Source organism: Phyllobates terribilis, unplaced genomic scaffold (genome assembly GCF_046119375.1).
Source record: "Phyllobates terribilis strain yellow unplaced genomic scaffold, ASM4611937v1 Scaffold_1__5_contigs__length_1240528914, whole genome shotgun sequence".
In the NCBI taxonomy this organism is placed as follows: domain Eukaryota; kingdom Metazoa; phylum Chordata; class Amphibia; order Anura; family Dendrobatidae; genus Phyllobates; species Phyllobates terribilis.
In genome coordinates, this window is record NW_027362761.1 from 69,268,098 (window position 1) to 69,283,210 (window position 15,113).

Sequence of the window (15,113 nt, forward strand, 5' to 3'; positions counted from 1 at the left end):
CCTCTTCAAATGATCCCACAGATGTTCAATGATATTCAGGTCTGGGGACTGGGTGGCCATTCCAGAACATTGTAATTGTTCCTCTGCATGAATGCCTGAGTAGATTTGGAGTGGTGTTTTGGATCATTGTCTTGCTGAAAGATCCATCCCCTGCGTAACTTCAACTTTATCACTGATTCTTGAACATTATTGTCAAGAATCTGCTGATACTGAGTGGAATCCATGCGTCCCTCAACTTTAACAAGATTCCCGGTGCCGGCATTGGCCACACAGCCCCAAAGCATGATGGAACCTCCACCAAATTTTACTGTGGGTAGCAAGTGTTTTTCTTAGAATGCTGTGTTTTTTTGCCGCCATGCATAACGCCTTTTTGTATGACCAAACAACTCAATCTTGGTTTCATCAGTCCACAGGACCTTCTTCCAAAAAGAAATTGTCTTCTCCAAATGTGCTTTTGCATACCTCAGCCGACTCTGTTTGTGGCGTGCTTACAGAAACGGCTTCTTTCGCATCACTCTCCCATACAGCTTCTCCTTGTGCAAAGTGCGTTGTATAGTTGACCGATGCACAGTGACACCATCTGCAGCAAGTTGATGCTGCAGCTCTCTGGAGGTGGTCTGAGGACTGTCCTTGACTGATCTCACCATTCTTCTTCTCTGCCTTTCTGATGTTTTTCTTGGCCTGCCACTTCTGGCCTTAACAAGAACTGTCCCTGTGTTCTTCCATTTCCTTACTATGCTCCTCACAGTGGAAACTGACAGGTTAAATCTCTGAGACAGCTTTTTGTGTCCTTCCCCTGAACAACTATGTTGAATAATCTTTGTTTTCAGATCATTTGACAGTTGTTTTGAGGAGCCCATGATGCCACTCTTCAGAGGAGATTCAAACAGGAGAACAACTTGCAAGTGGCCACTTTAAGTAGCTTTTCTCATGATTGCATACACCTGGCTATGAAGTTCAAAGCTCAATGAGGTTACAAAACCAAAAAAAGTGGTTTAGTAAGTCAGTAAAAAGTAGGTAGGAGTATTTAAAACAAGATAATGATAAGGGTGCCCATACTTATGCACCTGTCAAATTTTGTTTGAATGCAGAGTACACATTTTCTGTTAGTACAATAAACCTCATTTCAAGGCAGAAACATTACTGTGTCCAACAGTTATTACATATATCAAACTGAAATAGCTGTTGCAAAAACACCAATTTTTATAAAACAATAAGCTTAAGATTAATAGGGGTGCCCAAACTTTTTCATATAACTGTAAGTTACAACACATAACATTAAATATGCACTGATGGAACAGCACCATCTACTGTCAGTTCAATGTAATGCCTCCAACACATGCTGTAAGTCTAGTCCACCCGTTCCCATGCACTAGATTTGCTGCTGATTTTCCACAGGGAAAAAATCAGCAGCCAATATGTATCAAAATCCGCATCCCAATGATGTGGATTTTTTGTGCAGAATCACAGCAGATTTCTCCATGTCACGTGGAAGAGGGAAATCTGCTGCAGACCGCATCAAAATCTGACAAAAGCATCATGAAATGGTATATGGTTTGTGTATGTGCATCTATATATACTGTAGCACTTCAGCAGCAAAAACACACTAATATTCTGCCCTAGAGGAGTATAGACCATGGGTATATTATAGCCTAGGCCAAACTATACCCCGGGGTATAAATTGGACTAGGCCAGATTATACTCCTCCAGGCCAGAATATACGGCTGCTGCTGTAGATCAGATTTTTCACGCTTATGAGAACCATTGAGTGATATACTCAAGAACGGGGCCCCAGACGTCGCATAGGGGCCCCAGACATCGCACAGGATTGAGTGATATACTCAAGAACGGGGCCCCAGACATCGCACAGGGGGTCCCAGACAGCGCACAGGGGGTGCCAGATAACGTACAGGGGGGCAGAGACAGCGCACAGGGGGGCAGAGAAAGCTCACAGGGGCCCCTTGCGCGCTGCCTCTCCCCCCCCCCTTGCGCGCTGTCTCTGCCCCCCTCTGCAATGCCTGGGGCTCCTGTGTGATGCCTGGGGCCCCTGTGCACTGACTGGGGCCCCGTTATTCAGTATATCACTCAATGGTTCTCAAAAGCGTGAAAAATCTGATCTATAGCTGCTGGGGTATATTCTGACCAGTAGGGGTATAATCTGGCCTAGGCCAATTTATACCCTGGGGTACAGTTTGGTCTAGGCCTTAATATCCCCGGGGTATATTCTGGGCAGGGGCGTTAATCTGACCTGTTACACCGGCATTGCCTCTGCAAAACACAACTGATGGTCGCAAACACTTTCTGAAGACCATTAATTCCATAATTGAATTCTTGATGAGACATACTTGTTCATTGGAAGCCATTCCACATCACTACCTAATAAAGCTGCATGAGAGAATGCCTAGGGAGTGTAAAGCTGTCAACTGAGTAATAGGGGAATACTTTGAGAAATCTAAAGATTAACATTTATTTGGGTTTCCTTTACACATTTCTTTACTCCTTGTTTCTGTTGTTCCTTTGTGGTGTTGCTGCCTTCAGTATGAATCTACAATGAACATATACCAATAAGAACTAGGGAAAACAACTGCACGAACAAGTGTGTCCAAACTGTAGAGAAAGCGTTACATTGTTCATAATAAAAAAAGTATTAGTCAACAAAAAGGTTTAACATTTAATTTCTCAATAAACATTAGCTACTATAGGGTGATATACTGTATTATTGTTACCTGAAGGTCTTTGTAACGTCTATGTAACGGATAACACATCATATGATGAAGATCAGTTGAATGGATGAAATGCATTTTGAATGCCATGTACCTGGACAATAATGCTTGGTCAATACAGTTTAGACAATGAGATGTATTTATATTGTTGTATGGCTGAAAGCTGTCTAAAGTAAGGACGGGAGAGTTTGCCCTTGGTAGTAGAGTGGTTCACCATTCAGGAAGGAAAGAAGGATCCAGTTGAATACAGATATAATCTCAGCAAACTTACAGGGAGTCAAAGAAGCTTTATAGCTAAACTGTCTTACACGAGGCAGTGAGCTTGATGGTTTCAATAATCTTACAAAGGGCAAAAGGTTGACTTGACCAAAGGTAGCAAATGGTGTTTTCTGATCCTAGAAACAATTTAATAACACTTGTGATGGTTTGCTAGCATTCATTGTAGCAGCACATTCTGCATTCTTGTGCAGTCTCTGTGTCACTTTCTATGCTGCTCAGCATACATTTACAGTATTTGTTATCACTTCTCATGGTCATCTCTTTTGGCAGCAATGACCTGCAGTAGCTTCTCCAGCAGTATGCACACTCTTGCAGCCAAATGCCCACGTCTATCACATAACAGTCCATCACACAGGCACCAGCTTCTGATGTAGCACTCATCTGCACATTCAGGGATCAGCTGACAAACTCCTCTGATGTGGCTTCTCCTCACCCCTCTTAAGAGGCTAATTCTTCGCCTATCTGGAAGATGCATTCTTCGCAGTCAGGAATAAGTTTTTATGTTCCCCTTTGCTGTGTCAATTCTTACCTATCTACTCTCATGCAAGTCTCCTGCAACAGGAACAAACCACACAGACTTCCGCTTAATGGATTAATAATGATAATAATAATGCCTTGTGTGCAAATCAGATTCAAGTTGTAATTTTTTCAGTGATATAAATACAGTTATTTGACTTGATGCTATCGGTATCATTGTACTTCAGTGGCTTTTATATATTTTATGGCATTAACTAGAGTTTATCAAAATGTTTAGCCGGACCAGATCACTGCAAATCTTCTAATACCTGCAGCATGCCCAATGCCTCTTCTAACTAGTGGGCCTAGTGCTAGGTCATATGTGCATTAGTGTTGAGCGAGTATGTTTCATTAACTCTTTCGACAAACACGCTCAGGTGCTCGCCAAGTATTTTGGCGTGCTCGGCGTTTCATTCATTGTCGCCGCGCCTGCAAGTGTCATGGCTGTTAGACAGCTGAGACACATGCAAAGATTGCCTGTTCGACAGGCAATCTCTGCATGTGTCATAGCTGTCTAACAGCCGTGACACTTGTATCCGCGGAAACAGTAAAAAAAAAATGCTGAGCACGCGAAAATACTTGGCGAGCACCTGAGCGTGCTCGTCGAAAGAGTTAATGAAACATACTCGCTCTACACTAGTGTGCATCATTTTGCAACAATGACCTCAGGCCGAGCACATAGTAGGAGGTTCACAGTGCTCTGGTCTGGGGCTGGGGGACTATCAACATGGTTGTTGGACCAGTGTCTTGCAAATCTTTTTGCTCAACTCTAGCACTTATAAACCAGATAAAATCCAGACTGCAATTAATTTTTTTTTCAGATATAGCACATGCTAAAATAATATTTTCTTTGGTTTCCTTACAGTCTAAGAAACTACTCTTGTGTCATATCCAAAAACCAATACATAGGAAGTGACTTTCCATGGACTCATTTTTCTCTCGTTGTAGAGTATGATTGCACTGATTATTGGCTACAATTGTGTCAGACACTAAATGTCTCACACATGACCCTCAAAACAAGCGTGCCAAATAATCCTATACTGAGTAAGTAACATTTCTTTGTTTGACCTCTTCAGAAATTAGATCTGTTCATAATAATTTTAACCTACAAAGTAGCAATACAAAGACATGGACCCGATTCATCAAAGTGTTTTCACCAGATTTCTGGCGTAAAAGACTTTGAAAAGTTGTAAAATTTTTGCTCAACACAAGGTTACTCAAAAATATTGCGACTTGAGGCATTTTCACGCTAGTCTTGGCCAGATCCGCCAAAGTCAGTGGAGAAAGGGCTGGATGGGACATGGTGAAGCCTGCCCTGTAATTTGCCAATATATTGCCATGACTTATGTCAGATATTTGGCAAGGCACATCACTATTGATAAGATGCGCTTAATTCATTTAGTGGTGTGCGCTAATTAATTAGGTTCATCTTACTGCTGTACATTAAGATTGGCATATGAAATGACAGTCTTAATGAATCGGACCCTTGATTTCCAACCAAGAAATTTGAAATCAAACAAGTTTTGATGAAACCTGGTACATTGCAAGTGTGATGCAGCCAAAACCACACTGTCATGCAAATTGGTTGAAATTTAAGCTTGGCGCAACATGGCTGAAACATGTAAACCCAGTGTTACTCTTTCTCCTTTTTAACCCCTTCACATCATATGATGTACATGTACGTCATATGTCGTGTCCCTGACATAACATCTTTCTCGACATCTTTCCCAGCAGATGATGGCTGTGTTATTCAGCCACCATGTGCTTTTAACAGCCGCAGGAGGAGTGGAGCTCCACCCATGGCTGTTAACTTGTTAAAAGCCGCTGTCAATCTCTGATAGTGGCATTTAACACTCGCATGCAAGAGGGGGGCGTCATTCCACACTCCATCGGTGCTCCTGTGACATAATCGTGGTGCGCCGATTGGTTGCCATGACAACCGGAGGGCTGCTTAAGACCTCCGTGCTTGTCATGTCGAATCTCCTGTGGAAGTCAGCCTGTAGCTGGCGTTCATAGTAGAATGTGATTTTCACTATACATAGCATAAGAGATCGGATGATTGCAGCTTCAAGACCCTTAAGAGGACTATTAAATACAGTAAAAAGTTGAAAAGAAATGTTTTTAAAAAGAAGAAAAAATAAAAAAAATACACAAAAGTTCAAATCACGCCCTCTTTTGCTCCATTAAAAATTAAACAATTAAAAGAAAAATAAAAAATACACAGATTTGGTATCGCTGGATTCATAAAAGTTCGATCTATCAAAATACAAAATAAATTAATCCAATCGATAAATGGTGTAACAAGAAAAAAAACACCAGAATTACATTTTTTTGGCAGCCACAACATTGCAATAAATTGCACAAGGTGATCAAAACATTGTATCTACCCCAAAATGGTACCAGTAAAAAAAACAGCTCAGGGTGCAAAAACTAAGCCATCTCTAAGCTTGTCTCAAAGATTAAGCCATACACGTGTAAGTACACACAGACGGTACAGTGAAACTGCCAATGGCTCATTAAATCACTACTATATCCTGAAAATTGAAAGCATTACGAGTCTCAGAATATGGCGACACAGGCAAAGTTTGGGATTTTTTTACAAAAAATTTTCCCCACTTAAATAAAAAAAATATATACATGTTTTGCATCTGCGTAATCATACTGACCTGGAAAATCATATTGGCAGGTTCATTTTTACCGCAGAGTGACCATGGTAAATACCCCCCCCCCCCTCCACATAAAGTTGCACTTATTTTGCAATTTCAACGCACTTGAAATTTTTTTCCTGCTTTCCAGTGCATCTCATGATAAAATGAATGATGTCATTCAAAATTACAACTTACAAAAAACAAGTCCTCATACAGCTATGTTAATGGTGAAATAGAAAAGCTATGGCCCTTGGAAGAACAGGAGGAGGAAACGAAAAAAACAAAGATTCGCCCTGGGGTGAAGGGGCTAAAGGGGTATTCTGGTTACAATACGTTATCAACCTATCATGGGCAAGGTGACGTCTTCTAGACCAGTGGGGTCCTGTTGCTGAGACCCCCATTGATCATCAGAGAAATACACTTTTGTAGCTCTTCTAAATGTAATGGCAGTGCGCATGTTCGACCGCTGTTCCATTCACTCTCTGTAGGACTGCCGGAGTAAGTCGATTACAGTACTCGATTTTTTCCAGCGGTCTCATGGCGAATGAAAAGTGCCCTGTTCTGGCTATCAGTAGAAGTTATCACCTATCACCGTTATTGCAAGGTCCAATATTTGCATAGTTCATGCAGTAATTTAAAGGGGTTTTCTCATTTTTAATGTGCAATGCTCCCCTATCTCCTGGCTTCCTACTTCACCGTCTACTTCGCAGTATGCACCTAATGATCAACAGTCCTGGCTGGTATCATGGCTGAGCCTCTGGGCCAAGCTGAGGACCCTGTGATGCCGCTAGAAGATGCAGCTTTGCCTGTGCAGCTCAGGAGGAGCACATGGATTTCTAAAATTTAGAAATATATGATTTTCACATCAATATTGATTTTTTAGACTTGTTTCTTTTTGTTTATTTTGGAAGAAACCCCAATGCACAACAAGCACCTATGTCACATGCTTGTCCCATATGTCTTGCTGTCATCAGAGGAGCTTATCAATAACTCCAAGTTACTTCACATCCTTGAGTCAAGGTAAAACATCTATTATATGTACACAATTATATTGTCTGGAACCTTCCATACTCTTAGAACAAATAGGAGCAGATACATCATTTGTTTGATCTGTTCTTGTTTTATTCAGCAATTCATCTAATAACAATTGCTATTACAATTGCTAATTCATTTAATGCGTTCAATTTCCAAAGGGCTACTTTTATATTACTAATAAATTATGAGAATTTGTCATTGACCCTCTTGATATGATAAGAAAATAATGGGGGGAAATAGCATATAAATGTATAAACACAACATTCCTTTCTATTGAAACTTTGTGTACACATGTTATCATATCAATCAAAAGATCATACATAAGTGCATAACAGGTAAATATTGGATTGTTCAAAAACTAATAAATCAATATAAAAGTAAGCAAAACGCTAACATGTCACAATAATCGTCATCACTGATAGCTGTGTTGCACATAAATTAAATATCACATGAGCATTGGGAGAAGCTAGTTTTCAGACAGTATAAATTCTGTTCATCAAATGGAAAATTTGCTGGTCTGAAAACATTTTGCAGCCATTGCAAAATCTCAAATAAATAAATATTAGTTCTTCAATTTTCTTCGACTTTCCATTTGATATAGAGGGTGGGCCATTTATATGGATACACCTAAATTAAATGGGAATGGTTGGTGATATCAACTTCCTGTTTGTGGCACATTAGTATATGGGAGGGGGAACATTTTTCCAGATGGGTGGTGACCATGGCGGCCATTTTGAAGTCGGCCATTTTGGATCCAACTTTATTTTTTTCAATGGGAAGAAGATCATGTGACACATCAAACTTATTGAGAATTTCATAAGAAAAACAATGGTATGCTTGGTTTTAACGTAACTATAAATGGCCCACCCTGTAGATCTTACTCGACTTACTTAATCATATTTGTTTCTTCCATTCCTGGCTAATATAAAAACATAGTTGCAAATCTGACTCCTTGTGATATATAAGTCTTGAAAAACTGGATAACAACCCCTGCCATTGTGATTGCAGAGAGCTGTGATGACATATTCTTGTGACTTTGCTTTCCCACACACAGGCTCCTAATAAGTGGCCATATAGAATTTCTAATTACGGTAAATAAAAGTTTACACTGATATAACATAGTGTTACTTTAAGCATGTGGGCCCCGATGCAAAGTCTTTAAAATGGCCCAGACTATAATGGGTCTTAAACCCCTTCACGACCTATGACAGCTGCAGAAGACCCCCGTGCTTGTCATTGCAGATCTCCTATGAACACTGGCTCGTGGCCGGCGCTCATAAGAGATGGTGATTTCTGCTACACATGGCAGGGCTAAAGTCCTGCTATGTGTTTCACAAGTGATCAGATGATTGCAGCTTCAAGTATCCTGAGGGGACTATTGAAGCAATTAAAAAGTAGAAAAAAAATTTAAAAAAAAAATTAAGAAAATATGAACGTTAAAATCACCCCCAATCTATCAAAATATAAACTAAATTAATTTGATCAATAAATGGCGTAACAAGAAAAAAATCGAAACCCCAGAATTATGTTTTTTTGGTCACCGTAACATTGCAATAAAATGCGATAACTGCTCGTATCTACACCAAAATGGTATCAATAAAAACGTCAGCTTGGTGCACAAAAAATAAACCCTCACCCAGCCCCAGATGCCGAAAACTGGTGATGCTACGGTTTTCACATGGCGCTTTTTTTTTTTTTTTACACAAACTGGATTTTTTTTCACCACTTAAAAGAAAAAGAACCTATAGATGTTTGGTATCTGCGTACTCGTAATGACCTGGAGAATCATATTGCCAGGTCAGTTTTACCATATAGTGAACATGGTTAAAAAAAAAACAATTGTGGAATTGCGCTTTTTTTGCAATTGCACTGCACTTGGAATTTTGTTCTCTTTTCCCAGTACACTGTATGGTAAAATCAATGGTGTCATTCAAAAGTACAACTCGTCCCCCAAAAAACAAGCCCTCACACGCCCATATTGGCGGAAAAATAAAAGTTATTGCTCTGAGAAGAAGGGAAGCAAAATGCAAAAACAGAAAATCCTAAGGTCGCGAAGGAGTTAATAGTATCAGTTTTTTCATGTAACACCTGCACATGGAACTGTCAGAGCAGCTACTGGTATACTGGAACTTACAGACACTAAGAAAAGCTTTGCAGCTGCTGTTAAACAGGGACCTACAGACATTAACCGTTTTTCCCCTGAGCTGCAGTGGACTACAATTCCCAGGGACCCTTGTTTCAGTCAGATGACACAGCCTGGAAGGATAGAAGGAGAGAGAGTGCATTGGATGAGGAGGGACTTGGGGGAGGGAGCTGGGCAGGAAGTGAAAGTGAAAGTTCAGAGGAGAAGGAGCGTGGCAGCTTGCTGTGAGAGACGGAGCGGTGTGGATCTGCATTCCTCTACGCTGCAGAGTGTGGCGGCCCCCTGAGATACCCGCGCTGCTGGAGAGAGCGCGGTCCTGTCACCCTCTGAAGCAAGTTACATCAAGGACTCGGAGAGTTCTGCCGGCACTCCCACTGTATAAAGGCCTGAATCCTGCCGCCACCCAGCTGGTGTCCAGAGAACCATCTGACCGTTTGAGACCCACAGTGAGTGCCCTTCTGAGACTTGTGGTTCTACCAGCGCTATTTACAGTGAGTACACTACAACCCAGACTATTGACATTAATATTCATCTAAGTGCACCAACGGTTCTAATTTGCGCGCCAACATCCGCGGCAACTGGGCCCCAACGTTTGGATTGAGTTAATACAAAAAAGGGAAAACATGCTATGTTATATTTGCAGGGTCAGAGTAGAAGTAGATTGTGATGTGTATATGACTTTTATAGAGCACCGTTACTTGTATTGTATGTTATTCCTTTACACCCACCTCAATTCTGCTGCATAGTAATAAACCTGTTAAACGGTTTTACTCCTGTTCCCTGTGTGTGTACTGAGCTGTGGCAGGGGCTTCCCGAATCAGCCCCTGGTAGAAGATAACCGTCCTTCTGCAGTCCCAGAGAGAGAGCTCCAATCAAGATTCGGGTGGAAGCACTGCGCCCTAGAGAGGTGAGACCCCCCATAACACCCAGTGGACCGTGGTAGCCCTAAAGGGGTGTTACAGTGGAGGCACTGCTGAGATCCAGAAATAACACAGGAGTATTTACTATGGAGACTTTAACAGAGCAAGAAGTGTATTTGTGGTGTGAAGAGATGGATGTTACAGCTAAACAAAGCTTTGCAGTGAGTGGTGAGCTCTGTGATGCATCTGATGCAGAGATACTGAAAATAGTTAACCGACTCACTGAACTTGCCCACCCTAAAGTGGTCGACTGCAGGAAGGAAAAGGGGGGACAGTTACCTACAGCCCTGATCTCAACCGGGCAGATCTTGAGGAAAGAATACTTCCCATCCATGATAGCCGTGTCCCCAGAGTATGGTCGACAATGGAAGATCACTTGGTCTACTGAGTCCGAAGTTGAGACCCGGCAACAGGAATCAACCACTCAGCCTAGAAAGACTAGTATATGTCTGCCCTCTACTCCACTTAGAGCCAGTCCTGAAGAGACAGCTTCCCCTGCTGATGTGCTTATGACAGCTATGTAAAAGTTAGTCAGTCAGTTTGCAAAGATGCAGCCAGAAGGGAACTACCGTCGTCTAAGAACTTTCTCGGGTGCCCTCCCCACCCCTGCTGGAGAAGGATATGATACTTGGAGGGATGTCACTTTACTGTGCTTAAAAGAGTGGCAGTGCACTGATGCCGTAAGGAAGCAGAGAATAGTAGAAAGTTTGAAGGGTACTGCTATGGAAGTGGTGCAGGCTGTTTGGCGGAGCAAGCCACTAGCAACTTATCAAGATTATATGAGTGCTTTAGAAAATGCTTTTGGATCCCCTGAAGATGCTACTGATCTACTCTATAAACTCCGTACCACCTACCAACTGCTAGATGAGAAGATGTCCGACTATCTGTACCGACTAGATAAGCTAGTTCATAGAATAGTATTTAAAGGTGGAGTCAGCCCTAAAGAAGTTGATCAGTGTCGTCTGGAACAAGTACTCAGAGGAGCTCTCACGCATGATCCAATTGCCCAGCGGATGAGGTCTTGTGATAGAGAGAAGATTCCTGGTTCTTTTCATGAGTTGCTTAAGGAAGTTCGCAAGGAGGAGGTTATTTTGGCCGCAAGAGAGAAGACATCCCCTCGGGTGACTACTATTGCCCTGAAGCCAGCAGCCGACTGCCGAGAGATGGAACTGTTGAAAGTCATCGAGAAACAGGGGGAGCAGATTACACAATTGTTAAGTGCCCAGGCCAAAACAATACAGCGGCTACAAAGTGCTGCGGAGGTAGCCGAGAAGCAAACCCTGGCTTCAGGAAGCGAGAATGATTACCTCTGTAGAGTAGAGAGTAGGAAACCAGAAGGGTGCTTTGTCTGTGGGAGTCCAGGCCATATAGCTCGTCAGTGTCCGAAGAGTTGGAGCTCAAAGAACTCTTCACATCTTCCCCATCACACTCAGACGCTGTCGGGAAACTGGAAAGAGGGCCAGTAGAACCCCATACTGAGCCCCCATCGGCAGCTAAGACCTACTCTACTGCCCCATACAATAGTGCCTCATCGAAAACACTGCCTGAAGGTTTAGTGGGACCAGCCCCGCATCTCCCCGCATATATCAATGGTCCACCTTGTACAGTATTGCTGGATAGAGGGTCTCAAGTGTCCATCATCTTCGAAGGATGATTTAAGAGATATTTATCCAACGTGCCTCTGAAACCGTTGTCTGGACTCGTGGTGTGGGAACTGAGTGAGTACAGCTACCCCTACAGAGGGTACGTGTCTGTGACACTATGATTCCCAAAGACTGTTGTTGGAGTGGATAAAGAGATACCCATCATAGCGCTAATCTGCCCGGAGGCAGAGGCAGATGAGAAACCAACACTTGTCATAGTGGGAACAAATGCCAACATCTTCCGTACGTTAGCTCAGTGGTGTCGGGAAGTTGAGGAAGAAAATTACTCGCAGACCCTATCCATCCACCCAGTCGGTCTGGAAGCCTATGTGAGAACGGAGGAGGAGAAGAGGGAACTACAACCTGAAAGCTTTGACCCTTGTTTTGAAGGAAGTGAGCTGAAATGAGAAGAGAGGAGGCTGGTCATCGACGGCATGATGATGAGGGGGGCAGCTTTCTCTTTAGGCGAATGGGACATGGGCCTCGCACAAGGAGTAGAGCATCGCATTCGGTTGAAGGATCAAAAATCTTTCCGAGAAAGATCCCGAAGATTGGCCCCGGCGGATATCGAAGATGTCAGGCAGCATCTACGCGATATGTTAGACACAGGAGTCATCATAGAGTCTAGTAGCCCCTATGCTTCCTCCATTGTGATAGCTCAGAAAAAAAAATGGAGCTATTCGGATGTGTGTGGATTATCGTACCTTGAACAAACGTACGGTCCCTGACCAGTACACTGCGCCCCGAATCGATGAAGCTTTGGATTGCCTGAAAGGGAGCCAATGGTTTTCTGTGTTAGATCTCCGGAGTGGCTACTATCAGATACCCATGTCAAAAGAAGATCAAGAGAAGACCGCTTTTATCTGCCCCATTGGGTTCTTTGAGTTTCAGAGACTGCCTCAAGGACTAACAGGTGCTCCGGCCACTTTACAGAGATGTATGGACAAAGTAGTGGGGGACATGCACTTACGTGAGGTCTTGGTTTATCTAGATGATCTTATTGTTTTTGAGAAGACTCTGGAAGAACACAACCAGCGGTTGTTCAAGGTGCTGGATCGGTTGAAGGAGGCTGAGTTGAAGTTGTCCCTTGACAAGTGCCGGATTTGCCAGACGACTGTGAAATATGTGGGGCACATAGTCAGCAGAGAAGGAATTTCCACCGACCCCGCAAAGTGGAGGCTGTTGTAAACTGGCCTAAGCCCACCAAACTGAGGATTTTGTGGATATTACCGAAGATTTGTACCCCAGTACTCTCGGATTGCGAAGCCGTTAACTGCCCTTACCCAGGGGTATCCCCCTTCCGAGAGGACAGCCCACTCCTCAAGGTCAGGAAAGAGGGTCTACTTCCGAGTTAATGAACTTTTTGGGAAAAGATGGACACCTGTATGCGATGAGGCATTCGAGAAACTGAAGTCATGTTTGACCCAAACTCCAGTGTTGGCCTATGCAGACCCCAGTAAACCATATGTGTTACATGTAGATGCTTCTCTCGATGAACTAGGAGGGATTCTCTACCAGGACCATGATGGCTGTCTGCGTCCCGTTTACTACATTAGTCGAGGATTGACTCCCAGTGAACGCAACTACCCAGCTCACAAACTGGAGTTTCTGGCTCTGAAATGGACTGTAGTGGACACGCTGCATGACTACCTCTATGGGGTACACTTCGTGGTTCATACCGACAACAATCCATTGACCTACGTGAGAACCACAGCAAAACTGGATGCCACGGGGTACCGGTGGCTTGCCGCACTCTCTTTGTACGATTTCAGCTTAAAATATCAACCAGGGATCAGTAACATTGATGCAGACACACTCTCTCGCCTGCCTAGGGAACCCTTAAATGTGGAAGAAGGAGGATGGATAGAGGTCCCTGCCCCTGAGGTGAAGACTCTGTGCCATAGAGATCAAACTAATGCCCTCCCTATGCAGTGCTGTGCTAAATTCTTCGGAGCATCCAGTGAAGCGTTCCCGTTGTTGTACTGCCAAGTGACCCCCAGACTCTCTCCCTCAACTGACTCGTAATCAAGTCAGAAAGGGGCAGCAGGAGGATCGGTCGGTGGGGGTAGTCCGATGGTGGGTTAAGAGGGGCTGGAGGCCCGAAAAGAATGCATTAAGAACAGAGGAGTCTGTCCTGCTGACTCGGCAGCTAGAGTCGCTAGTAGTAAGAAATCGACTACTATACCAGGAGGCAAAGCGCCAGAAGGGAGGAGTCCGTAGACAGCTGGTGTTAGTCACCCGATTTCGGAGGATGGTCATGAAGTCGCTGCATGATGATGATGGACATCTTGGCATCGAAAAGATCACGGGTCTTGTGGCCGACCGATTTTACAGGCCTCGGATGGAAGCGGAAATTGAAGAATACTGCAAATCATGCTCCCGGTGTGTGTTGAGAAAAACCTTGCCTTTGAGAACAGCCCCCCTTGTGAACATTACCAGTGATGGCCCACTTGAGCTAGTGTGCATTGATTTCCTCTCCATCGAGCCTGATGAAAGCAATGTCAGTAATGTGTTAGTGGTCACTGACCAATTCACCCGATATGCCCAAGCCTACCCCACTAAAGATCAAAGGGCAATTACTGTGGCAAAAACACTATGGGAGAAGTTCTTCGTACATTACGGGCTGCCAGCCCGCATCCATACCGAACAAGGAAGAAATTTCGAAAGTAGACTAATCAAGGAGCTATGCGCCATCTGTGGGATCAAGAAATCCAGAACCACACCATATCACCCCCAAGGGGACTGTTATGATCTGCAACATAAACTAAGGAAAGATGGGGGAAAGCTGTCCCTACAGTGAGACTAAGCTGAATCCCTACGATGTAGCAGGCTGCCTGTTCCTTGTGAACAGACCCGCCTTAGTCCTCGGCTAGTCTGAACGAAGACCTACAGAGTTAAGGGAGGGGTCCCTAAAAGAACTAAGGACTGGGACAAAAATGGGACACCTCCTAAACAGAAGTAGATGCAGAGCACAAAAGACAAACAGAGAAAACGTACTAGAGGTCCCAGAGGACCAAGCGAACTAGACAGAGATAGGCACCGAAGTACCTGGCTAGAGAGACAGTCAAACAACACTGAAGTCCAGCAAAGCCAGAGGGGCGGAGCTGGAATAAATAGGCAGATGGTCACCTGACCGCAAAACAAAAGACAGCAAAAACTAACAGGAGGGTTCTAACAGTACCCCCTCTTCTATGAGGATCCTCCGG

The 15,113-nt window shown here is 43.5% G+C and overlaps 1 protein-coding gene across 1 annotated transcript in view; it reads left to right on the forward strand.

The window, feature by feature from the left end:
- The first annotated feature begins 2,827 nt into the window (after positions 1-2,827).
- The window catches only part of LOC141264954 (protein shortage in chiasmata 1 ortholog-like), a 99,683-nt gene continuing 87,397 nt past the window's right edge, over positions 2,828-15,113 (forward strand). The window contains exons 1-3 of the mRNA XM_073677843.1: positions 2,828-2,895; positions 4,384-4,562; positions 7,078-7,186. Coding sequence (XP_073533944.1) covers positions 2,828-2,895; positions 4,384-4,562; positions 7,078-7,186 — 356 coding nt within the window. The remainder of the gene's footprint in view (positions 2,896-4,383; positions 4,563-7,077; positions 7,187-15,113) is intronic.